At 41.1% G+C, this 27,518-nt stretch overlaps 1 protein-coding gene across 6 annotated transcripts in view; it reads right to left on the reverse strand.

Moving 5' to 3' along the window:
* KIF16B (kinesin family member 16B) overlaps positions 1–27,518 on the reverse strand; it is a 219,476-nt gene that overhangs the window by 76,572 nt on the left and 115,386 nt on the right. For 4 of the 6 annotated variants that reach the window (XM_034764168.1, XM_034764166.1, XM_034764163.1 and 1 more), the window contains 3 exons: positions 12,504–12,536; positions 12,090–12,143; positions 9,545–10,903 (listed from right to left, as the gene is read on the reverse strand). In XM_034764168.1, coding sequence (XP_034620059.1) covers positions 9,545–10,903; positions 12,090–12,143; positions 12,504–12,536 — 1,446 coding nt within the window. The remainder of the gene's footprint in view (positions 1–9,544; positions 10,904–12,089; positions 12,144–12,503; positions 12,537–27,518) is intronic. The other 2 variants (XM_034764167.1, XM_034764164.1) reach the window with 1 other exon arrangement.

Here is a 27,518-nt window from a genome sequence, read left to right on the forward strand (position 1 = left end):
CCTAGCATATTTATTGTTTTTGTATAATAAATTTTAATTCAACTAAGTAATCTGCATCTTTCAGATGTATTGTAGTTTAGACTAAATTAGCTTGTATGTTCCCATGGATTGGTTGTGTAGCCTTCCCTGCTTATTGTACAACTTTTGTCTCTAAGGTAGCTTTTTTTTTTTTTTTTTTTTTTTATAAAAAACAACCTGTAATTTAAAAATAAAAAACACAAAAATGAAAAAGATCAATCACTGTGAATGAAAGGGAAATTATACAAATTCTGATCTTTGCAGATATAAATTATTTTATAGGTTCAAAGTTTTCAACATATATCCTCAAATGTACAGTACTGAGTTTGCTCTACACCAGTGGTGGGCAATCTTGGGACCACGGGCCACATGCAGCCCATGAGTGTAATCTGATTGTGGGCCACAAGACATTTTGCAGATGTTGACCGTCGACAGGGATGTGCTGGCCGCCACTTCCTGCAGCTTCCATTGACCAGGAATGGCGAACCGTGGCCACTGGGAGCTGCGGGGGGCCATACCTGAAGACGGTCAATGTCAGCAAAATGTCTCGCAGCCCGTAATCAGATTATCCTGATAGGCTGCATGCAGCCCTCAGGCTACAGGTTGCCCACCACTGCTCTATACACTCTGAGTTCAGTACAGAAAAATAAAAATGGGGAAGGAACATAGTGGATTGGGGATGTGATAAATGAAGTTCTATTTAACTTTTAAACAGAAGTATACCTCTAGCACCATGGCCAGAAGCCACCATTTCCTTTTGACCACAAGATAAACATATTCAGTGTGGGGGAAAATCTTGAGAGAAAGCTGATGGGAGACTGTGATACTCTGGCTGTATTCATCTTTCTAGATCCACTAACAAAAATAAAACAGCCATTAGGGTGATGTGTTCTTCCTACTGCATTAGGGGTAAATGACAATACTGTACCAACTGAGACACAATTTTGTATGCATTTTAACCCTAGCACAAGTTCACTTGCTGTAACCATTGTTTGGCAGTCTTTATTTTCCCGAAATATATCTTTACAAATAGGTGAGAGAATTTGGAATTACAATTAATTTAGTAATAAGGTATGAGAACTTGAGAAAAATAATGTGTATCCAACTTCAAAGGATTGACAGCTCACTGCAAAGTGATCACTTATTCCTAGATTACTTTAACTGAAAACTGGACTTAACAGTTTTGTTTAGCTAATACAGATTGGAGCCTCTCCTTTCATATCCTGATAGCCTGACGAGACACCATCACAGAGATCATATGCAGCAAGATGTCATAAAATAGACAATGCAAGACATTTTATTGCTGGTTTGGATTTAGACAGCATTTGAAGCTGCTGAAAAACAAACAAATGACAATATCTACTAAACAATAAAAAACAAAAACATTGTGTGTGGCACATGTATGTGTATAATTTATTATGCATTCCTGAATGGAGGTGTTGGACAGTACTCGGAATCCATTTTAATATGTGCTGTACTCTGAAAACCACAAACAAAGTACAATATGAGTGTCCTGAAGAATTTACAATCTTACTTAATTTAATCTTAAGGTTCTCTTGCTCCATGACGCTCAAGAGAAGTCAAAAACAGTATTTATATATCTATGCACATATATGGCTCATCACTGTACTACATGTACCCCAATCAACACAGTGGGCCTGATATTTTTATTCAGACCACTTTATACCACCACCTCTGTGTTAAATGGTCTTAGACAGGGAGGAGGAGTAAAACGACCCCTTTACATTGTCAACGTGGTTTAAAGTGGTGCAAAGTGAATCAGGACCAGTATCTTCACTGAATCATCAAAACCTTCATATTACTAAACTAATGGAGAGAGTTTCAAAAAGTACACAAGTGATTTAAGGGAATCTGTGGTCCTAAATCTCTCCTTGGTTACCCATGTGATCTTGAAACTGTTATCTTGTTTTCCTTTTTCAACCAATCCCTTTCCTATGGTTTATTTCCCTCACTTGAAAGCTCTTCAGGGCAAGAACCACATCTTTCTATTTTCTCTGCAACTCTTATTTGTAGCTAACTACAGATGTTATAGTAGTCAAGTTAACTACTTAATACATACAACTATTCTATACTATCCCCAAGGTAGGGACCAAGCTTTTCCATTTGTTCTGTAACGTGTCTTGCACACTTTTGGGAACTGTTAAAATTATTTCTTGTTGTAAAGTTACTGCTTTTAATATGCTCTGTAACTGCCAAGCAACCAGAATGACGTTACCTCTATCCCAGACAGGGTATTAGACATTAACTATAACAACCACCTCCAGTTATGATGCAAAACTGTTTACATTAATTAGCCTGTTCAGAGAATCTGAGCAATTTGGGCCTCAACTTGACATAAATAGTCTAATAAATATTCAGTACATTTGAGAATCATTTACAAAATCAGAATTCTAGGCAGAGATATAAAAGCTGTAGGCAACTATATATGCTTCATAAACCTGACCTTAGCTGGCTTCCATGTTAATCTGTATATATATATTGACACAAACTGTCAGGTTGCTTAATTGAATAATAAAACATCAGTGTTACTAAAACAAGTACAATGTAAGTAGCTACAGAATGCTCAGAAAACAACTGAATTACCCATGTACAAAAGATGGCTAGGGGAAGAGGAGAAGGACCTCAGAGTCCTGGTTGATCGCAGGATGACTATGAGTCGGCAATGTGAAGTGGCCGTGAAAAAAGCTAATGTGGTCTTGGGATGCATTAGGCGAGGTATTTCTAGTAAGGATAAGGAGGTGCTGGTTCCATTATACAAGGCACTGGTGAGACCTCACTTGGAGTACTGCGTGCAGTTCTGGTCTCCCATGTTTAAAAAGGATGAATTCAAACTGGAACGGGTACAAAGAAGGGCCACTAGGATTATCCAAGGAATGGAAAGTCTGTCGTATGAAAGGAGACTCGAGGAGCTCAGTTTGTTTACCTTAACCAAAAGAAGGCTGCGGCCCCGGGGACATGATTGCTCTCTTTAAATATATCAGAGGGATAAATACCAGGGAGGGAGAGGAATTATTTCAGCTCAGTACTAACGTGGACACGAGAACAAATGGATACAAACTCGCCGTCGGGAAGTTTAGGCTTGAAATTAGACGAAGGTTTCTAACTATCAGAGGGGTGAAGTTTTGGAACAGCCTTCCGAGGGAACCAGTGGGGGCGAAAGACCTCTCTGGCTTTAAGATTAAGCTTGATAAGTTTATGGAGGGGATGGTTTGATGGGATAAAGTGATTTTAGTCAATAGGTCAATAACGTGCCATCGCTGGTAATTAGTAACAATGGTCAATGATGGGATATTAAAAGTTACTACAGAGAACTTTTTCAAGAGGGTCTGGCTAGAGAATCTTGCCCGCATGCTCGGGGTTCAGCTGATCGCCATAGTTGGGGTCGGGAAGGACTTTTTCTCCAGGGTAGATTGGCAGAGGCCCTGGAGGTTTTTCGCCTTCCTCCGCAGCATGGGGCAGGGGTCACTTGCGGGAGGATTCTCAGCAATTTGAAGTCTTTAAATCATGATTTGGAGACTTCAACAGCTGAGTCAAGGGAGAGAATTATTCCAGGAGTGGGTGGGTCAGCTTTTGTGGCCCGCATCACGCAGGAGGTCAGACTAGATGATCATAATGGTCCCTTCTGACCTTAGAGTCTATGAGTCTATCAATATTTAGTTCTTAGAAGAAAAGCTATAAAGCAAACCTGCTAAATTACATATGCACCTATGGTAGACTTCATAAACTGATATCAAAGTAACTTCTTCCAGAGAGGAGGATGAAAAGGAACTCATTCTTTGAAATAATGATTTGAAAAAAACAATAGAGAAGAGTCAGTTTGGCTACAGGTAAATGTTCATCTGACCTATTCAGTGTGAATTATTTTCTAAGAAAGCAGCAGTATGAAGTGTGGGAGAAAGGAGGATCAGATAATTACTTTGAGTTTCAAAAAACACAAATTTTCAAGACTCTCTCAAGAAACAGCCATTTTAAAGCCAAGTTCTAAAGCTTTCCTTTTATCTCCAGACAACAATGATAATTATGTTTTTTGTTTTTTTTGTCTTTTTTTTTTTTTTAACTGCAGTAGTGCCCTTCTTCCACACAATATGGGCCTGATGCACTGACGTCAAAGGGATTTAATTCAGGCCCTAGATACTGTGAAACATTTCTCACTTTTTGAAAGGCAAAAGTTTCCTTAGCTGAATTCCTTGTGTTTGACCTCTTCCATACTTCATCTAAGTGCTGGGGTATAGTCCCAGCCAATAGATGAAGACAGCATATTAAAAAGTCTATTGATGACATCATTGGGACACTCTGTACCTCAAAGTAGCACCCTGGAACCCCCATATTCACCTCTGTGATATTATTATATGTTTTGAACAAAGTATACCTTATGAGGTATCATTTTAAAAATCCTGATCTGCTGAACATTAATATCCTTGTATCATTGTATGGGAAGTTATGAAGTATTGCTATGTGTGTTAACTGCAATATGTTGTGAGGTTGGGAACACCCACAACCAGCCTTTCAGTTACAACAAAGGAATAGCCATCAATAGCCAGACGGCATTAATGGCTCATCAACACGCAATCTACTATCCCAGAGACTTCTCGGAGAAGGCATGTACACCATTAGGGCAGACTAACCCACGTCACAGCCAAGATCTTTCCAGCAAGCTGGAAGAAAGTATACAAGAGAGACAGTGACACTTGGCCTCTCTCCCCCCATCTGACCACCTGGAAGCACGTCTGGAAGACAGAGGCTTTGAACTGGGGAAGTTTGATTTCAGACTGGAAGGCAGTCCCAGTTTACGTACTGAGGAACTATGACCTGCTTGTACCATCTGTCAGGGTGAAAAACGCTGCTTGAGTCAACTTTTGCTAAGACTAAACGTCTAGGATTTAGAGCGCATGTTTCTATTTTTATTTCTTAAGATGACTATCTCTGACCTTTATGCCTACCACTTATGATCACATAAAATCTATCCTTCTATAATTAATAAACTTTTTTAATGTTCTGTCCTTACCAGTGAGTTTGTCTAAAGTGCTTGGGAAAGTGCTGGTGCATTTCCACTTTCCTTTGATGAAGTGGTGAACTAAGTAATGAATGTACACTGGCCAGGCTTCTGACCAGTGCAACACAGTACAGTTCTGGATGCATGACTGGGGAGCTGGGAGGAAATTGGCTGGAGCCTCCCTATTGATGGTTCATGAGTGGCTGGGAGATCATTCATGTAACTCAGCTGGATGTGTCCCGGCCTGTGGATGTCTGTGTGAGTGCAGTGCCCTTCGGAGGCTTGTAGCTTGACATCAGCTTCATAGTGTGAGTGGCAGCCCAGGCTGGTGGGTTTGGATGCCTCAGTGGTCCTGTAGTCCAGATTGCTCTCCGGTGACTCTGTCACAATCATCCCTTGTACATATAAAGGATTTGTCATCACATAGTACTGAGTGAAACTTTAGTAAGTCTACGAATAACTACAAAACCAACATAAAACATTACACAGAGACATATTCCCACTCTTTCTAGGGTGGGGATGATTCTGGAATGATACAGAAGGTCTTGAAAAAAGAAAATGAACGAATAAAATTTTCCATCTCTCCTTGATGCTGCTTTACGACAAATCAGCAGTGATGTACACTGTTGCCCACTTCATAGATTTCTACTCTCTTTCTTCTCAAGAAGACCCTATTGTATCTTATTGTATGGGCTTTAGAGCTAGGAAGGAAATCTCAGTTGCATTTTTAATCATCTCCTTAATCTGTTTGGAAATTATCTATTTAGAAGCTGCCTGATTTTTCCTACGAAAGGCCCTTTCTGAATAACTAAACTCTGCTATTTGGCCAAGAATGGAGGCCTTTTCCATTCTGTTCAACCTTTTATTCTCTATGGACAAATGTTCTGATAGGCCACTTACTGGAGAAAAATAATTGTGTTCCGTGAGCTGAAGCATTATATGTGGGGTGATGTCATCAAAAGATTGTTATTCTGTCTACATCTGATGGCTGTGAAGAATTATACTGAAACATCTTGACTGGTACAGGAGATCAAGGAGAGAAAAAGAAATATAATATTGACAACATAGGTTTCTATATATTTGGGTAGAGATATTTTTATTTCCTCTTCCTCGGGAAATGGAATAAGACGACTGCCCTTTAGCTTCTCAAAGACAGACCACCAACGTATTTGTTGTCTTGAGCCAGGTGCTACAATAATTATCAGTTACATTTTCAATGTAGGTCAACATTTTCTTTTTTAGTATTCAACTTGCCCTCCCAATATCTCACTATACACCAGCATCATAGGATTCAATTTCTTTTTAAGAACACAGAGTTAAGAAATAGTCAGCATGGATTTGTCAAGAACAAATTGTGTCAAACCAACCTAATAGCTTTCTTTGACAGGATAACAAGCCTTGTGGATAGGGTGGAAGCAGTAGATATGGTATAGCTTTACTTTAGTAAGGTTTTAGACACTCTCTCGCATGACCTTCTCATGAACAAATTAGGGAAATACAACCTAGATGGAGATAGGTTGGTGGGTGCATAACTGGTTGGAAAACCATTCCCGGAGAGTAGTTATCAGTCAAGCTGGAAGGGTATATCAAGTGGATCCTGCAGAGATTAGTTCTGGGTCCAGTTCTGTTCAATATCTTCATCAATGGTTTACAGAATGGCATAGAGTGTACACTTACAAAGTTTGAGGATGATACCAAGCTGGGAAGGGTTGCAAGTGCTTTGGAGGACAGGATTAAAATTTAAAATGATCTGGACAAACTGGAGAAATGCTCTAAAGTAAATAGGATGAAATACAATAAGAACAAATGCAAAGTACTCCACTTAGGAAGGAACAATCAGTTGTACGCATACAAAATGGAAAATGACAACCTAGGAAGGAGTACTGTGGAAAGGGATCTGGGGTCACAGTGGATCACAAGATGAATATGAGAAAACAGCATAACACTGTTGCAAAAAAAGCAAATATTCTGGGATGTAATAGCAGGAGAGTTGTAAGCAAGACATGAGAAGTAATTCTTCTGCTCTACCCCGTGCTGATTAGGCCTCTACTGGAGTATTATGTCCAGTTCTGGGCTCCACATTTCAGGAAAGATGTGGACAAATTAGAGAAAGTCCAGAGAAGAGCAATAAAAATTATTAAAGGTCTAGAAAACATGACCTATGAAGGAAGGCTGAAAGAATTGGGTTTGTTTAGTCTGGAAAAGACAAGACTGAAAAGGGACATGATAACAGTTTTCAAGTGCATAAGAGGTTATTACAAAGAGGAGGGAGAAAAATTGTTCTCCTTAACCCCAGAGGTTAGGACAAGAAGCAATGGGTTTAAATTGCAGCAAGGATGGTGTGCCATGCTGTGGCTCAAAACGGTATCCTGGCACTCCCATATTCACATATGTCATATAATTAAAATATGTTTTGAACAAAGTATGCCTTGTTGAGGTATCATTTTAAAAGTCTTGACCTGTTAAGCATTAATATCCTGTTGGATTGTATGTGCTATCATTGTATGGGAAGTTATGAAGTTTTGCTATGTATGTGTTACAGAAATATGTTTTAAGGTTGGGAACACCCACAACCATCCTGGCAGGTACAACAATGGAGAAGCCAGATGCTGCTGATGGCCCATTAAAGGGAGTCCACACTCACAACAACTATCCTAGGAACTGTATACAATAGGAACTTCTCAGAGATAGCATGCGTAGACAATGGAGACTGCTTGACCCACGTCATAGCAAAGGCTCTAGAAGAAGCTATAAAAGAGGGGAAGTGACATCATCCCTTGGCTTTACTTCCCCCACAACTCCACACCTGGAAGCACATCTGGAGGACAAAGATTTAGAACGGGGAAAGTGGTCCCAGGCTGGAAAGAAGAATCCCAGCCTATGTATTAAGAAACTATACCATCTACCAGGTGAGACACTGCTTGATTCAAATCCTGTCTAAGTTATAGAACTCAGTTTGCAATTTTACTTTTATTTCATAAATAAAACTTTGATCTGTATGCTTATTATTTATAATCACTTAAAATCTATCTTTCTGTAGTTAATAAATCTGTTTTATATTTTATCTAAAAACAGTGCATTTTGGTGAAAGTGCTTGGAAAATCTGCTCAGGAACAAAAACTGGTGCATGTCCTCTCCACATTGAGGGAGGGGCAGACTGGATAATAAACTTATACTGGTCAGGCATCTGACCAGGGCAAGACGGTACAGCCCTGGGGTCCTATGCTGAAGCGCTGGGGGAATCGACTGGAGCCTCTCTATTGTTAGTTCATGAGTGAACAGAGAGAAACATTCATGTGACTCAGCTGGGTGTGTCCCTGACTGTGCATGTCTGTGTAAGAACAGTACCTGACAGAGTTTTGTGGCTTAGCAACAGCATCACAATGTGATAGGAAGCCCAGGCTGGAGGGACAGAGAGCCCAGCTATACCCCAGTTCCAGGTTGCACCCCAAGAAGACCCGTCTCAGGTGGTTTATGTTGGACATTAGGAAAATCTTCCTGTCAAGGGAGTTAAGCACTGGAATACATTGCCTAGGAAGGCTGTGGAATCTCCACCATTGGAGATTTTTAACAGCAGGTTAGACAAACACCTGTCAGGGATGGTTTAGATAATGGTTTAGTCATGCCATGAATGCAGGGGACTGGGCTAGATGACCTCTCAACATGTCCTTCCAGTCCTACAATTCTATGATTCTATGAATGTTGACTGGCTGGTGAGGGGATAAATTAGTTTTTTGTAGGACTCTTTCATTAGGGTGTTTCCAACATGAGCTTAGTCTTTGATTTTAGTCTTATAGTAAATTACCAAGTATTAAATACCATGTCTGTTTACTCCTAAGACAAAAAAGGTATGTAAGAGGATGTTAAGCCCTATCAAATAATTACTGTTTGACATTTACCATACATATCAGTTCCCAACTTTTATACCATTTTACTTTGTCATGATAACTAGGTGCTTTCTGACTATTCTCTAGTTTTCAATTACAATGACTAAGTAGCCTTTAGTCAGTGCCGCCAAAAGCTATGCTTTATCCGATCAAGATGAGGTACCAATACCATGACCACATTCCTTCATTTATATTTTATTTAACTTGATTTCTAATTATTTTTAAAGATGGAAAGCAACATCTATGCATGCACTTAAACCACTTATGAGAATTGTTTCCGTATAAATATAGAATGTGTGGTTGGCCCCTTGCTCAGCTGAGCTTTCTGGATAGGAAAAAAACATGTTCAAATAAGGAACTTAAAACTGTGATAATGGACACAAATACTCTGCTGATGAAGACGGGATAAGTAGCTGAACAGAACTTAATTGAAAAGCAAGAAATATAGGCTTTAGAATGAGTTCATAACTATGCCCTCTCACTTCTGGGGACAACCACCTTACATGCACTGTGGAACTGGAATACTAAGAAACAGAGAAGTCTCTTTTCTACAATCTAAAATATAGGCAAAACACACTTCTTTGTGTACAGAGTCTATTAAATTGACATTCCCCGTAATTCTCACCTTTCTCTATCCTGTTCCAGGGCTTTTTGTTCAGCTTCTAGACTAGCCTGCAGACCTGCCTGTTCACTGCAGCTGCTGTTCAGAATTGCAAGTTTTTGTTTTTGCTCTTCAATTTCAACGTCTATTGTGGAACTACGCTGCAGAGCAGAGTGTCTCCTTTCCAACTTAGCTACTGCTTGCTCCAGTGCCTCTCTCTGCTGTTTTTCCCTTGATTCGAGAATTTCTTTTTCTTTTTTCCGAACTTTTTCCTCCTGACGAGCTATGTTGGCTGTAAATTCAAATGTTTCTTGGAGCTGCTGCAGCTGGTTAGTGCTGACTCTATATTGCGCAAGCTGTTCTTCTTTTTCTTCCATTTCTTTCTCAACTTGATAAAGAGTATTGTCTAACCCTAGCAGGCCTCTATCAAGGACTTCAGAAGCTCTCTGTTTTTCTTCCAACAAAGCTGGCAAGTGATTATGCATTAGGTATTGAAGCTGACGCTCTTTATACTGGAGCCTGTATTCTGCTGGCTTTATCTTGTCAAATCCTTCAACCATCAGTGCAGCATCCACAACATTTTCATCGTCTTTCTTGAGGAGGTTTAACCGTTCTTTGTGTGCATATTTTAAACGTTCCAGAGTTTCATGTTCATCTGCTACTTCCTTTTCTAGATGATCCCTTTGTTGAAATAAGTCTTTCTCCAAAATAGTTAATTGTTCTAATTGATTTCTTTTAAAATCCATAAAATTATGCTGTGCTTTTTCTAATTCTTCACTGTCTTCGTCACCTTCAGATCTAGCTTCCTTGACCCTCAAGAGAGATTCTCTAATATCTTCAAGTTCTCTTTTCTCTTCTTCAACCCTTTGCACATCCCCTCTTTTGAGTAGCTGTATCATGACCTGTTTCTCTCGAAGCTGTCCTTCTAGGTGAGCCACTTGCATCACCTGCTCCCTTTCTTGTTCTTCAAGCCTCTTTTTTTCTAATTCCAGCTTGATGTACTGTTCATCTTTTTCCTTTTTAAGTTTTTCTAGTTCTCTGAAAATCTGCATTTTCTCAACTTTTTCATTATTATTAAGTTCTTGCAAGCGTTGCAGTTCTTCTTTAACTCTAGCAAAAATTTCTTCCTGTTGTTTCGTTTTCTGAAATTCTATCTCCTGATGTTCTCGTAGTCTTTCTTCTTCAAATTTCTCTTTTTCAGCCAGCAAATCTTTTAACCTGCTTTCAATGTGAACGCTTCGCCGTTTCAGGCTCTCTTCCTGTTTTCGTATTTCCAGTTGTACTATTTCTGTTTCCTTGCGCTGTGACTCCACCTCTTGCTGCATTCTTTCTAGTTCTGCCTTGTCAGATTTTTGTTTTTCTTCCATTTCTTCTATCAGTTTCCTAAAATAAAATATGTACAATATGTATATGAGATTAATACCTTCAAAACATTCCTTCCCTTTCCCTAATATGGTTAATATTTTCCTAAAAGTTAACAGGGTTTGGAAGAGGATCTAAGAACACATACCAACTTGAATTGTTTTGTTTAAAGATACAATTTTATTTCAGTATTTTTTGATTTGCCTCATGTTAGTAACATGCCTTCATAATTTAGTAGCTTATATTTAACTCAATTTCTGGAGAAAAACATAGTTATCAGATCCAAATTACTTCGAGCAAAGCTTTACCTGACAAGCAGATACACTACAGTATTGACATATACTGAACTATCATTAAATTATCTTTAAAATGTAGGTATATGAAATTACATTACAATTCATGTTAGTAGTAGAAGCACTACATGTTTAAACCACAATAACTCCATCCAATGCAATAATATTTATTAAATACACACTGCATGACTGCACTGCAGAATAAGATTCAGGCATGAACACAATGATTAGATTAAAAATTCACATCCTCCAATCTTGTTTGAGTCAATTGTTTTAATCCATCAAATTTCACTCTTTTAGGGAACTTCCTCTTGTAATTGGCACATTTGGTTGGAAGTGTGGGCATAGCTGCTGTCTCCTAGAGACAAATTGTCTTCTCTTTCTTATACAGAATATAATTCTCCTCTCACAGTCTCTTTGAGGGCAGGAGGAGAGGGGGGTCAAGATTAATTAGGAGGGAGTGTAGAAAACGCCAAGCTACACATATCTGCATAGTGCAGTGGTCTGAAGATTAGTATAATGACATTGTACAGCCAATCATTTAGCCTTGAATACATAAAATATTCAAACTCAGACAAAATAGAAGAACAAAAGAAAATATAAAGAAAACAGACAACAAAATCTGTACTCAAATAATACATATGCCTTCATATATACTCAACCACAGTGAGTATAGTGAGGAAGGATGGTACAATGGTTAGGGCTTGGACTTCAACTCCCTGGACTTCCTGTGTGACTTTGGGCAAGTCATTTTGCCTCCCTGTCTTAGTTTCCCATCTGTAAAATGGGGACAATAGTACTTACCTACTCCACAGGGATGTTCTGAGGATAAATTCATTAAAGATTGTGAGGCACACAGACACTGAGATTATGGGGGGCATAAATACCTCAGATGGGTAGTAGATAGAAGTTACCTTTTACTTTCTAATTTTTCCAGTTCCTCTCGTTGTTGTCTCTCAAATTCTAGTCTAATTTAAAAAAATGGGGAAAAGGAGTGTCATTTCTTGAAAATTACAAAACAGAAATAAAGCATGGTACATTTTACATCATGGTGTCTGTTTTAAAAGTTTACGTTAATATTGTGGCCTGGCAAGTTTTATAATAGCTTAATATGCTCTATAAGAATTGAAAACATTTCCTTAAATATGGCCACCAATTAGATTCTGTGCTGCTGGGCACTTGTATGGAAGCTGCAAAGTAAATGAATTTCTGGGAAGAAACTATTTAAATAGTAAAGTTAAACAAGACAGAAAAATGATTAGCACAGCCTCTGCAAGTTAACTATATGCAGACATGGCAATCAATATATAGAAATTGAGTTTCTCTACCTTAGACAGATTGGTCCTTTTACAGGGAATAGACTGCCACAGGAGGTAGAGAGAAACAAAGTGATCAATTAAGAAAGGAACTGATAGAAAAAAAGGCAAGAGAAAAGCAGTGAAGAATATTTTAAAGCCAACAACCTATCTACAAAATTAACTTTTTAAAAAAAGCAAACGCTCAGACCATTAGTTTTGCTTTCTGACATTTGTTAGGTTCACATTCTTCAAGCAACAGTCAATCACATTGTAACTCTAAACTAAACAGCTATTCACATAAATTAAACAGTTATTTTTCCTAAGCATGCTTTTCATATGCCAATGATTGTTATTCAACTTTCATATTCCTTTGGCTTATTAACTGGGCACAAATTTGAGAAAGCTAGAAGGTATCTGAATTTCAAAAGGACCTAAATGGAGCATGAAAGCTATTTTTTCTCCAAAAAAGCAAATAATCATTGTAATTCAGTCGTGCTAATACAGCTAACAAAAAGAACATCAGGCCGATATAAAATGAAACATGGTATAAAACCCCATTTCAGGGCATCAAAATATTTGGATTAACAGGGTTTTTGGTAACTGAGGGTGTTGTTGGTATTTTTAATACTGCTGGGAATATTATGTAACATTAGAAATGTCAGGTGCCTGAAGCTCTTTAACAGAAGTCTTTCCCCCTTTCTCCCCACCCCCACACTATTTAAATCTAAATAAAATAAAACATTGGTTAAGAGTCTCATGCCCAGGAGCATCACCTACATTTTTAGAAGAAATATTTTCATATTAAGGACTCAGTTAACAGTATTAGTATAAATACATAACACATGCTTTTATTTAATATTATTTTCTGCAAACAGTACAACTGTCCACCATAGAAAGGGAAAAAGAGGTATTGTATGGGGCAGGTGCAATTAGAAGATGGAATATACAGCAAGCATCTACTGTTTATATTTAAATAAAAAGCTAAAAAACTGGATTTCTTGTACTCTAGGCACCCCATCAATCAGTTTAAATACAGTAGAAATCAACAACAAACCGCACAATACTCCATACACATAAGTTTATGACTATGAAACAAATTATAACAAATCCCACTTTCTGTAGGTATCAACCCATAGGCTACGATTTAGTCATGGAGGTAGCAGAAGTCACGAAATCTGTGATTTCCAGAGACCTCCGTGACTTCAGCCTGAGGTGGTTGGGAGCTCCAGGGTCCCCCCTGCCTCAAGTGGGGGGGTAAGGGAGCTGCAGGGTATCCCCGGTGCCTCTGGTGGGGCCCCCAAACCCCTGGTCACTGCGGGCGGTGGGGGAACCCCAGCTGCTGGCGGGTGTACACCAGAGCCCCCAGCAGAGGACCCCCGAGCCTCTGGCCACCACAGGCAGTGGGGGAATCCCCGAATCACCAGCCACTGCAGACAGCAGGGGAATTCCCCGAGCCCCTGGTTACTGCGGACCACCCTGAAGCTCCTGGACAACATGGGAGACAGGGGCACCCCACAGCTCCTGGCCCTGACGGGCAGCGGGGGACCCCTGGAGCTGAGGGCAGCATGGGTAACTCGTAGCCCCCAGCTGCTGCAGGCAGCTCCTAGCCCCTGCGCAGCTGGCCTGCTTCAGGCAGTGCAGGGACCTGCAGATCCCTATTTTGTCATGGATATTTTTAGTAAAAGTCACAGACAGTTCACAGCTTCCATGAATTTTTCTTTTTTGCCCGTGACCTGTCCGTGACTTTTACTAAAAATATCCATGACAAAAATCTTAGCCTTACTCATCCCTCATCCTCAAAAGCTCCATTAAAGAGGATAAGCATGCCCTAATCATCACCAGGTTTGAGTTATTGTAGACCAACATGAGGAATAGAATCCTCACAAAGATTATCTCACCAATAAGCCATTTGTGTTCACCTCAAGGGGATGTCTACCTAGTGTGCCTCTGCTGATCTCAACTTCAGTAGTATGGTACAGGAACAGAAGAGGTCTCTCCAGAAGACAGACCTTAAGCTACTTAGCACTTTATAGGTCAATGCCAACACCCAGAACTCCATCCATAAACACACAAGAAGCCAGAGCAGATCACGAAACACTGGCTGTATATGGTCGTGATGGAACACTTCACTTCGGCATGTTGCCATATTCTGCTTTAGTTTTAGCTCAGAAATGTGGTTAAATATAGCACAATGCTGCAGTCTAGTGTCAGGATAATAAAAAGCATGAATTACAACAGTGTAGTCTGTAACAGAAAGAAAGGATGCAACCTCTTCAAAAAATGAAAGTGAAAAGTTGCCTTGGGTACCAATAAAAGACGACCATCCAACAAGAACCAGGAATATAACTAGACTATCGGATTGCGGACACAGGTAATACAGTCCGGAAGCGTGCCTGACAGATACTGAGAGACATAAATTTGCTATATTTCTCATTGCCTTCCTCCATTTCACCTCTGTTTTACCAGGACTGGTAAACTTCAGACAGTTAACTCCCAGTCACACTAACACCTCAACCAGACATGGGAAAGGAACTCAACCGCACTGTCGGGGTCATACTACATACAGCTAGTAAACTGCATACTAAAAACAACAACACAACCATATGCTTCCTTATTGGTGGACTCATATACATATTATTCAAAGGAGAGGACAAAAATGGACTTCAGGGAACTTCATACAAGAGCAGCCTATAGGTAGAAGAGCAGTTCCTCTTTGGACCAAGCCCACCTAAAGCAATACTATCAACTCTTATCAAGGTCAAAAGCATGTCAAAATAACTTCGTTGTCAATAGTATCAAAGACAGCTAAGAGATCTAATGCCAGCATGAATACTTGGAGCCAGGTGTAAACTGGTATACTGGTGATTTCAATGGAGCTAGGCTGATTTAAACCAGCTAAATATCTGGCATTTGATTTTCATGTATCACTAAGCATAGGTCATACCAAAGACTCTTAAATTAATCAGATTGCCAGCTTCTCTCAAAAGGAAATGTTGACAATTTCCATCAATACAAGGGTAAGCATTTCCCTACTGGCCTTCAGCAACTGGTAAAGACATGGATTCATGTTCTCCCAACACTTTCAGTACCTGAGAGTGCCACTGATTAAAACTCAAGCAGAGATGAAGTAACATTTGCCTCCTAGTGACAAAGATGCACCAAGTTTGGCCTGAATCAGAATGCAGTTTACCCATAAAACAACAATTTCCTTTCAACAGAAAGTACTCAAATCACCACTCAGGTGGACACAGCCAGGATTCACCAAGCTGTCTACAACCCAAAACAAAACTGAGAATTTTGCAAAATCCTTCCTAGAGACAAAGAACCTCTACTTGCCTTCCCACACAACTACTGCATAAGAGTTTTTAAATTCTTTATGAGTTGATCAGTTTCCCTCCGAGCCTTCCATCATCGTTCTAGCTCTCATCGTCTCCTTCCTCTTTCAGTTGTTGCAGGCCACCTGTGAACCAGACGACTCTGAAGGGAATGCCAGAGAGGGCAGTGTATATAGGCCACCTCATCAATGGTTAAGGATAAAAGAGTACTATAGAATTGCAAACCATCAACTCAGTGATCCATCAGAGGAAAAGCTTTCTCCCTCAGAGCCCTTCAAAAATGCTCTGACACTATTAATTTCCCAAGAGACACCAACGAAAAGGTCAGCTGAAGTTTATATGATTTATAGCTGTTTGTTTCCACATCCTCTATTATTTGTTGGTAGCATTTGGAGTGTGTTAGGTGAAACTAAACTACTAAAATCAGCTTCAAATGCATAGAAAGTATATTAAAAAAAAAAAAAAAAAAAGAAAAGAAAGTTCAGCACTACCATCATGTCACTGTCAATTTTACATGCATAAGCACAGTAACTTGCTTTTTTTCTTCATTTTTCTTCTTCGGTGAAAAAATCCTTATATTTCCTTAACACACATTAGTTATTAAAATCATGAGTAGTATAATCAAAATGAAGAAATTCTACATTAACTTTAAAATAAGGATTAAAAGCTGCCTTTGTTCTTTTGCACAATTCCAACACTGGAATTTAATCTGATTGGAGTTAAATGGACATCATTATCCCTGAAAAAAATAAGACTTTCAGTACATGCTGCAGAGTAAATTAAGCCAATTCTTACTAGCACAATACTCCAATAGCTTAATTTAGGCAGCACAACGTGTACTGTTATTGATGCACAACTATGTAGGCAAGACTGAGTGCTGGTAAGACTACAAAGTTTAGCACCCCAATTTATATGCTTAATTTAAAAAGCTAAATCTATGGCAAGATCAAGGTTTCCTCAGAAGTGGTTTTAAAGTTATAATAAAATGTAACTTACACAAGATTCTCAAGTGAAAGCTTCAACGTAAATCTATGAGCAAAAGCTCTCTTTTAGCCATAGCTTATTAGCCGAAGTAGTGTTGAATGACACCGGATAAGAGACGAAGGGTGAAAATAAGCAGAACAAAACATTTTGGACATTAAACCAACATTTTATTTAATGTGGTACTACATTTTACAGATCGACAACAAGAGTAAAACTAGCCCTGCCTGAAGGCATCATAACCGAATAAAAAGAATCCCTAAAAAATTCCTTAGGGAACTGCATTATTATACAAAAGGTTCTCTCTTTATGAGGCACACAAAATTCTCACTGTATGAAAACAGCAGAGAAAGACCCATTTACATAGAAAATAAGTAGAAAGTACAGCAATCTCCAGTAATCAGTCAACATTTAGCAACAGTTACCACACAGTGTATCTAGGATAATGCAATTATAGCCTGTTTTGGATGGACTAATCTGTCTCAAGTAACACTGTTGGCAATTGTTGAGCTTTTTAAAAGTAACCACTAATTCAGACTACATTACTGTCATACTAGTAAACCTAGATAAAGTTCTGGCTCTGCTACAGAAAAAAACTAATTTGAAAGAGGTTTTGTTTTTTTTTTTTTTTTTTTTTAATAATGCAATATGGTAATTCTCAGTTTTAAATATACATAATACATTAAATTATGTTAAGCCTTAAGGCCACAAAAGATGACAATTGCCTTCATAATAATGCACCAAATTTGCTATTGTTACCTGGTTTGCACCTTTGGTTTGTCTCATTGTCCAGTTTAGCTGCAGTATCAATGCTATTATGAAATGTCATGCCAATGCACCGAACACTTAAGCAGTTAAATAACTGCAATGTTGACAAGGGGCAGGTCTACACTACACACCAGATTGGAGGGTAGTGATCGATCGGGGATTGATTTTATCATGTAGACACAATAAATCGATCCCCGATCGCTCTGCAGTCGACTCCGGAACTCCCACCGCAGCAAGAGGTGGAAGCGGAGTCAACGGGGGAGCGGCAGCGGTCGACTTGCCGCCGTCCTCATGGCCAGGTAAATCAACCTAAGATACGCCGACTTCAGCTACGCTATTTGCGTAGCTGAAGTTGCGTATCTTAGGTCGAACCCCCCCCCACGCTAGCCTAGCCAAGGTACAATTTAAAAAAAATAGCAATTTACATCTTTCATCTCTTCTGTTCACTGAGGCAATAGAAGTTATTCCCCATCTTAATATTTTCCCCTTACTCTTTTATATCTTCTTTGTATATTATATCCCATTCCTCTTTTGTATTTTCTTATTGTATCTTTTCTCTACTTCTCCCTTCCACTTTCGTTTTCTTACTTTCTATGTATTCCTCTTTACCTATTTCATTCCTTTATTTTGTTACCCTGTTCACGTCACTCACAAGCTTTTATTCTTTAAAAGGTAGCTAATCCCCCACTCCCAAACTACCTTTTATTCTTTCATACAAAGATTAACTGACACATGTTCATTCAATAGCCTTGGTTCTAGAGGGGTATAGCTTACAGAAGGGCTCGAGCTGTTTCCGAGCTGAAGGAGGACTTGCAGATAGCCTTCAAAGACCCATATTTACACACAAGTCTTCTGAAGTAGAAAAAAAATAATGGATGTACACTTACTGCATCCAGGTATTTATTGCAAAACTTGATTGTCAACTGAGAATAAAACAAGTGCTGTTACAAGTGCATAAAGTAGCCTAGTACAGTAGAATTTCAGAATTAAGAACATCAGAGTTACAAACTGACTGGTCAAGCACACATCTCATTTGAGCCGGAAGTACACACACAGGCTGCAGCAGAGACCAAAAAAATCCAAAGAAAAGCAAATACTGTACAGTACTATGTTAAACATAAACTAGTAAAACAAAGACAGAGTTTAAAAAAAGTTTTGACAAGGTATAAGGAAACTGTTTCTGTGCTTGTTTCGTTTAAATTAAGATGGTTCAAAGCAGCATTTTTTCTTCTGCATAGTAAAGTTTCAAAGCTGCATTAAGTCAATGTTCACTTGTAAACTTTGGAAAGAACCATAACGTTTTGTTCAGCGTTATGAACATTTCAGAGTTATGATCTCCATTCCCAAGATGTTCGTAACTCTGAGGTTCTACTGTATGCGCATATACAGTAATTCTGATAAGCATTAGGATGCAAGGGCACATTCTGAAGACACATCAGGAGCAGGAAAGCAAATAAGCTTATCTGCATTAATAGCCACTAAAATTTAACAAGCTGGCTATTCAAAGCTCTTTATACTACCTTGCTGAATTTATATGGCGTGAGACTCTAAAAAGCAAAGAGTTTACATTTAAAGCTGTGTTTCCACCTAGAGAAGAAAGAGAAAGGTAGGACTTATTGTCTACCCTATTCCAATTCCACCTGCTCCTTAAATTAGGATCTAGAATATCAACCTGCTTTGAAAGCAGAGCTGGTTAAACTAGCTCGAGCAAAGTGTTTTAAGATCAACTTCAGGTTGTTACAAATTTTATTAGAATCTAGGGCTGTCAATTAATCGCAGTTAACGCCCCCCCATCCGCCCTGTTCTCACAGACTCTGCTTCTGCTCTAAAGAACTTGTAGACTCTAAAGTGTTATTGTTTTATTATGTAAAAATAATAATTCTAAATTTGTAAATTCAACTTTCATGATAAAGAGATTGCACTAGAGTACTTGTATGAGGTTAACTGAAAAATACTATTTCTTTTATCTTTTTTACAGCACAAATATTTGTAATAAAAATAATATAAAGTGAGCACTGTACACTTTGTATTCTGTGTTGTAATTCAAATCAATGCATTTGACAATGTAGAAAACATCCAAAAATATTTAAATAAATGGCATTCTATTATTGTTTAAAAGTGTGATTAAAACTGCAATTAAGCGCGATTAATTTTTTTAATCGCTTGACAGCCCTATTAGAATCCAAATGTTTTTTTAAAAAACTACTTGCTGCTTTAGACAGAATCCAAGAGAGAGCAATATAATCTTAAAATGAAACCTCCTATGGCACAGGTACTTTACAGGGTCCAGGGGATGACCTCCAAATTGCTCTCAGAAATAGGAACCCAACTTCATTAGTGGAGCGAGCAATATGCAACTCTGAATTTATAAGTTATCTCAGAAAATGAGAAAAGAAACCCACAGGCTCTTCTGCCATTGATTGTCCAAGAGACCGGACCTTACAAGCTGTTTATTGCAATCTATAGAAACTGTAAAGTTAGCTACCAGTTATAGCTACCTTATGTTATAAATTGCTGAACCCGAGAAAGACCATGAAAGTAACAGGCCTTGTAGAAATCAATCGAAGATGGAAGGCAAAAGAGCACTTCAAATCACTCCTATCCAGATAGTGGGATAGAGACAAGAGAGATTTGGACCATATAAAATTTCAAACCTTTAAATTTTAATATGAACTACATTTATGAACCCACAGAGAACTTCATCTCTCACTGCTTCACACTTCTGTATCTTCAACGTGTTGCTTTGGAAAAGTATTCCCAAATGTTAGTATACACTAATTGCATCTTTACAACATAAAAAGTTTTGAACTCTTTTAAATTAAAATAATGTTTTATTTTATCTACTAATGTGAATTTTTAATACTTATTTCTTGGGAAAATTACTGTTAGAACTGGATAGATGAAGGCATAAAAGATGATAAAGGAAGTTTTGATTCTTAAATGAATATTGAGGTCTCTCTGCCTCTTTAGCTGTAACCTGCAAGAGCCTTAAAAACACAAAGTCTCCTAAATGTATGAATGTGGGAAATTAAAACATGCCTCTAGGTCCTTCTTCCCTATGGAGGAAGAGGGTAAAAAATAATCGCAGCATAGGAGACAACCTAGGACATGCCATATTTCATCTTCAGGGATAATTTTTACCCTGTACGCTGAAAAAAATACATCGAGAAAGAGCACAACAAGGAGGGTAAATATCTTTGGGGTTTTTTTTAAAGATTTTTAAATAAATTCTTAAATATACAATATTCATCTTCACAGTGCCCATTTAAATCAAAGGTAACCTAAGATGCCAATCTCATCTTGACATCATAATATGATCTGTGTAGACTGGAAATATTTTTTGGACACAGACTTCATGACATGAGTGCCATTAACTTACACTGACATATTGTTTTGATGCTACATCTTCTCCTACAGTCTTCCCATTAGCATCAATATTAAATTGTGATAAAGTTTATAGGAAGTAACTACAGTGGATAATCTCAGTTGCAAATCATCATACAAGGCTAGGTCAACAATAGGGCTAATTAGGTTTCACACGTGTGGGAATCGGCCTTACAAGCATGCAGATCTATTTTCAAGCAGGATGACTAGCTCAGATGGAGAGCTATTGGATGTTCCTCATCCTGTCAATTTCTTAACTTCCAGATCTCCTTATCAATGCTGAGTCTGCAATGGTGGATTTTGCAGTGGAATCAAATCTTTGCCTTGTAATTGTGGTGCAGAATCTCAGTTTGCATAAAAAGGGTAAGCATACATTTTATACACAAAAAAATCTATGTTAAAAAATTAAGCTTGCACAGTCAAGGAAATGCAAGAATTAAGGTTTTCTGTGTGACCTTAATTTGGCCTCCTTTTGTTTACGCATTATGATACAGACTTTAATTACATTATCATATATTATTTTATTCCCAGGCAACCTTAATTCTGGAATTTCTTAACTTTTGAGTGCTTGATTTACAAACTTAATACTGTTCTTTTAACAGTTTGTGTACAGTTAGCTAGGTTTTTAAAACAGCAAACTGAAAATCAAACAAATTCATTGTGCGGCATCATAAAGACACCACAAGGGTCAGCAGCAGAATTGGAACCCTTAAATCCACTACATGCTTGAGCTACTGGAGTAACAGACAGCAGTAGTAGGTTGTCATCCTTTGTGCAGAACTAGAGGGGGAAGAAATACACACTTTGCCAATAGTTTTTTTAAGTATTTGCTGACAGCAGAGGAATTGTGAGACTCAGAAACCTTGGGTTCCATTCCTGGTTATGGCAGGGAAGTGCTGCAGTGGGCACAGATGATTCTGCTCGTTACCTGCAAACTTGACCCCTTCTATCCCATCCCCTCCAAACTTTCCTTGTCCCAATATTGTCTCTTTCTCAGGCTGGCTCCTTGTCCTAGTCCAATTCTCCTCACCTGGCAGGCCCCATCTCCACTCCTCATGCTTCTCATCTCAGACCAAGCCTCATTGCTCAGCCTATCCTAATCTTCATCCCTGGACTCCCTGTTCCAGTTGTTCCTCTTGTACCTTGTCCCAGACTTCTCCCTACTCACAGAACCTGGCCTAGCCATCCCCAGTTTATACCTACCCCACCCCAGCTCCTTGTCCACACCCTTCTTACCCAGCCAGTTCCAGTTCCCTGCTTCCTGACTCCTCCTCTGATCAGGTTCTCTCTTCCCCAACCCTTCCCTCATGTTCCTCATTCCCACTGGCTCTGAGTCCCAGTCTCCCTCCCCAGGCTCCTCATCCAACCTCCGTGCATCGCCATCCCCCAACCTCCTTCCCTCTGCCCTATTTGCTCCTAATCCCAATTTCCCATGTAGCTCCTGCCTCAGCCCCCAGTCTCAGTCACTGTGCCCTACCAGACACAGTCACCCCTACCACCTAGTTCACAATCCCATTCTCCTTGCTTAACCAGTAGCAGACTCCACAGACCGCAGCTCCCAGGCCCAGGCCCAAATTTCATCCCCCTTTCCACTCCCCTGCCAGCCTCCAATCCCAGTTTCTCCCGGGCCTGAGGCTCCTTGTCCTAATCTACTCAATATTCCACCCCCAGGTCTGACTCTTGTCCCCTCTACATTTCAATGTGGCAGCTGCCTTCAGCTGAGTTGGCAGGACACTGGGAGCACAAGACAGAGCCTCCTTGCTCTCAGTTATGGTGCCCAGCCTAGCCCACAACAGCCCAGACCTGCAACAGCAAAGAAAATCCTGCTCAGCGCTAGGCTAGACACATGGACAGAATCCCCAGAGTTTTTAGCTGCTAAAATCTAAGTCTCTATTAAGCGCATATGAAATGTGATTTTTTCCAAAGATTTATAACAGGGGTCTCAAACTCAATTTACCTTAGGGCCAGGGACAGTCCTCAAATCCTCCCAGGGGGCCAATAACGTCACTGGAGATTTTTTATTTCAACTTTCTTAGAAATAATAAAAAACTGTCATACAACTTTATACAATTCTTCACTTGACAGAGTTTTTAGTGTTTGCCAGACACCTAGCAGCGCTTCAGTTCTGTCAGCTTGTTGATGTTTGGCCTCAGTGACTGAGCAGTTGAAACCTTCAGGATTGCAGCAAGGTGTGCATCAGATAGTTGTGTTCAGTATTTTGACTTGTTTATATTCACTGTGGAAAAAAGTGACACTGCCTCCATGATTGACTCTGCCCGACAACTAATGATGCTGCTTCCATGGCTGATTCTGCCCGGCAACTAATGATGGTATCTCTGTCCCTCTCCCCCAGCCAATGAGAGCTGCGGGGGCGGCGCCTGCAGCAGGTATTGCCGGCAGCGTGGCAGCATGTGTCTCTCCTCCACGGGCCGCAGTGGGGAGGTTCTTGCACCACAGGTGGCCCGCGGGCCAGGACTTTGAGACCCCTGGTTTATAACTTGGCCAAATTTGGGCAGATTTTCATGGGGATTGGAAAAACCCTAACACAAGGCCACCCCTCTGCCAAATTTTAAGTCCCTACTCTAAAGCACGGAGGCCCTACAGCTTTTCAAGGGAAAAAAATGTCTCCAAATTTTTTTAAGATGGGCACGTTGTCCCAAACCACGTGGTCATAAAGAGCTGAACCGTTTTGGCTGACAGTTTCTAACCAGCATGTAACATATCAGCCCAAACAGCTAAAGTTTGACAAAGCTACAAATAAATGAATCAGGGTCTTATAATAAGTCTTACAGTGTAGTGCAGCCTCACTAATGGGCAATACTATCAGCCTCGCCTATAATAATTACGCATAATCAATGCAAAAATCTGTGGCACACTGGAAACTGAGCAGTAAATTACATGTCTAAATAATTAATGCAATGGCAACGGTTACTTATTGCACTATTCTTTCTCACATTTATTTCAATAAAAGCCTTCACATTTAATTATTGTGCCTCAATCTCCAATCTGCTACACCAGAGTACTGCAGAATCCACACAGCCTGGTGCAGTTTAGATACAGTACCATGTGCAAACACACACTTTAGGGCTCCTCCCTTTCAAAGTTCTGACGCCCCCTCTCGGTGGCTGCGGGGAGTTTGTAGGCCAGATGGAAGTTTGTCACGGTGGTCTGACTTGCAGCCACATATTTCCCGTTCCCACTGGAGGACCCAGCACACCACCCATCAGCAGGGATCCCCAGTCCCTGGTTGGTGTATAGTATAGATCTGTGACCCCTCAGGGTGTGGAGGTTGAGCAATGAAACAATCTATAGCCTCCGCCTCCTGGCTGGGACAAATAACCAAAGTCCAGGCTCAGGCCTCCAATGTGTGGGCTGAATTATTATACAGTCTTTGACCTGCAGCCTTCTGGCTGGGCCAAACAGAGTCTGGGACTCCGGCCCTTTAGATGGGGCAGAGCAGCCAAACAGTCTATAGCCCACAGCTTTCTGGCCGGGGCTGGCAACAACCAATCTCAGTCTCAGGCTCCTTTGGGGATGTGGGCTAAGCGACCAATAGTCACTGTCTCAGGCAGCTTGGCCTAATGTTTTGTGCCAGGACAACCCCTGGGTATGGGGTAGGGTAGGGGGACCTGGGCCCAGTCTGCTTCACTGGGTGCCAGCCCAGGGCCTTAATGGTGGTGGGTGATCCCATCACAGGGTCAGCAAGGAAACAGGCGATTGCTACCTCGCATCCCATCAGCACAACCGGACCAAACTCTTGTTTCACACAGCTACTTCCTACCAGTTTCTGTTGGTGCCGCTCAGTCACTCCCGGACTCAGGATCAAGCAGCCCTTCCTCTGATCTCTCCCTGGGTCTTCTGTTCCCTGGGGCAGTGGGTTGCCAGTCTTCTCCACTACCAGTCCTGGACCTCTCTGAGGGCTCGTCTCTGTGAGAGACATCTGCCTCCTTCCCTGGTACAGTGCCAACTGAGCTGCAGGGCCCTACTCTTTTACTTCCTGCACCACCCCTGCACTTCCTGCAAGTGGGGTGAGGTTAGCTGAGCTTCCCAAGGGAAATTAACCCCCTCTGGACTGGAGGGAGGCTACTCTGCCTCACTACACACAGTATATGAACAGGTGAAGATTATACCAGTAACTGGTGAATGAGGGAGCGTGGCTGCCTTTTGTAATAAAGGTTCATAATTAAGAAAACTTCCTACATTCTTGGTTGCTTCTGGATGCTAAGAAAGTAGCTGTAGCCTAGGGCACTCTTTTCTATCTGCACCTGGCTAGACATCTATGAACTCCACAGGTAACATATTGACCTTGCTACAATACAAGGAGGTTACTTATTGTAACTGAAGGTTCTTCAAGATGTGTGGTTCCTATTTGGATTCCAGACATGGGTGCGCATGTGCCAGAGCCAGAACTGTTCAGCTGTACTTTCTCTTGACCCGCACATGCTTCTTCTGCATGTCTGTGCCCAAAGCTATAAGAGGCCATGAGGGTCCACACCAGTCTAGTATCTCTCTTAATCGCAAGTAACGAAGTCCACAGCAGAGGGGATGGAGGGCAGATATTGGAATCCAAGTAGGGACCACACATAATCTCCAGTTACAGTAAGTAATCTCTTCTTCTTCGAGTGATGGTTCCTATATGGATTCTAGATGTGGGAGAGTGGTGAGCAGTGCTCAGTGTGGAGGTGGGTGCATGGACTTGCGTGAAGTCACAGTCTGCAGGATGGCTTGGCCAACAGTCGCATCCACCGCCGCTGCTGCTGCAATGGTATAGTGAGCGCTAAAGGTATGGACAGAGCTCCAGGTGGAAGAGGAGGCGTGAGAAAGGGTGTAGCGTTCCACAATGCAATGGGAGATAACTCATTGCAAGGAGAGGGCCTGGCTCCTGCAGCATTCCATGATGGTGATGAAGAGCCTGGGTGAAGCCCGGAAGACATGGGTGCGTTACAGGTAGAAGGCCAGTGCCCGACAGACTTACAGAGAACGCAGCATTTTCACCCGGGGGGAGGTGGGCCGTTTGGGGTAGAAGATCGGAAGGAGGATGCTTTGGCTGACGAGGAATGGAGAGATCACCTTGAGGAGAAATTTGAGGTGCAGGCATAGGGAGACTTCATCTTTATGGAAGACGGTGTGCGGGAGTTCAATCATCATAGCCTCCAGCTCGCTAATGCGCCGCAGTGACTGCCACCAAGATCATCTTCATGGAGAGATGGGTGAGGGAGCAGGTTGCGAAGGGCTCAAAGGGTAATTTAGTGAGGGCAGAGAGGATGATGTTCAGGTCCTCAGAGTGGATAGGTTTATGTACCAGTAGAAAGGCCTTGACCAGGCCTTTAAGGAAGTGAACGGTGGCCAAGTGAGTGAAGACAGAGGAACCGTCCACAGCAGGGAGGAAGGCCCTGAGTGCTGCCAGACGGACCCAGCTGGAGGAGTGGGTGAGGCCTGTCAGCTTAAGTTGGAGAAGATAGTCTAGGAGGAAGGGAATGGAGATGAAGTCCAGAGGGTAATGGCAACGGTGCACCCAGGCGGTGAAGTGCTTCCATTTCGCCTTTTTGGTCAATGGTCTCCTGCTGTGCACGAGGATGCCGTGCACTGGAATAGAGCATGCTCTATCTACACGCATGCCCAATCAAAATACCAAGCCGTGAGGTGGAGTGGGCCGGGATGCCACAGGCATCCCTGCGCCTGAGTGAGGAGGTCTCAGTGGGTGAGTCTTAATATAGTTCACTGGACCAAATACCTCCTCTGATGCTGCCTCTGAAGCGATGGTAGTGGCACTCATTGTGGCAGATAGGGGTGTGGGTCATGGGGTTACCTTAAGTGTAAGCGGCCAACAGTGATGGCAAACAACTTGCCTTCCCTTTTGGTAGAGGGCTTTAAAACCTGGGCTCCCTTGGGGGTTTTTTTTTTTTCCTTTTTCTTTTTAATCAAAGTTGGGGTTAGGTTTATTTCCAATTTCCTCCTCCTCCTTACTCTGGGTGACATGGGGATTTTCCTTCCCCTGGGATTTGCACCCTCCTGAGCTCTCGATTTAACGTATTCACCAGCAATTTGTGCAGCCTCTAAAACTATGGTAGGTTGTTGGGGGTTTTTTGTCACAGATGGCTGCTTTTATCTCATCTGTAACTATACATAACTAAGGCGACGATTATGTCATGGAGGTCATAAAATCTGTGACTTCCAGAGACCTCTGTGACATTTTCTGCCCAAGGATGAACCTTCAGACGGACCCCGTGTAGCTCCCTGCCCCCGCCCTAGTGGGGGGAACCCTGCAGCTGTCTAGCCGTGGCGGGGGGGACCTCCTGGGGCTCCCAGCCACTGCAGGGGGCAAGGGGACACCGCAGCAGCCCAGCCCCTGTGGGAACCCAGAGCTCTCACTCACCACAGATGGCGGGGAACCCCCCAGAGCTGCTCAGCCACTGCGTGGGGAGACCCCAGAGCTCCCACTCACTGCAGCGGTGGGGGACTCCAAGCCCCAGCAGCAGTGGGTGTTGAATCTGCCTCCCCATTTTGTCATGGATATTTTTAGTGAAAGTCAGGGACAGAGGCTTCCGTGAGTTTCTGTTTATTGCCCATGAGCTGT

Source organism: Trachemys scripta, chromosome 3 (assembly GCF_013100865.1).
Source record: "Trachemys scripta elegans isolate TJP31775 chromosome 3, CAS_Tse_1.0, whole genome shotgun sequence".
NCBI classification, from domain to species: Eukaryota; Metazoa; Chordata; order Testudines; family Emydidae; genus Trachemys; species Trachemys scripta.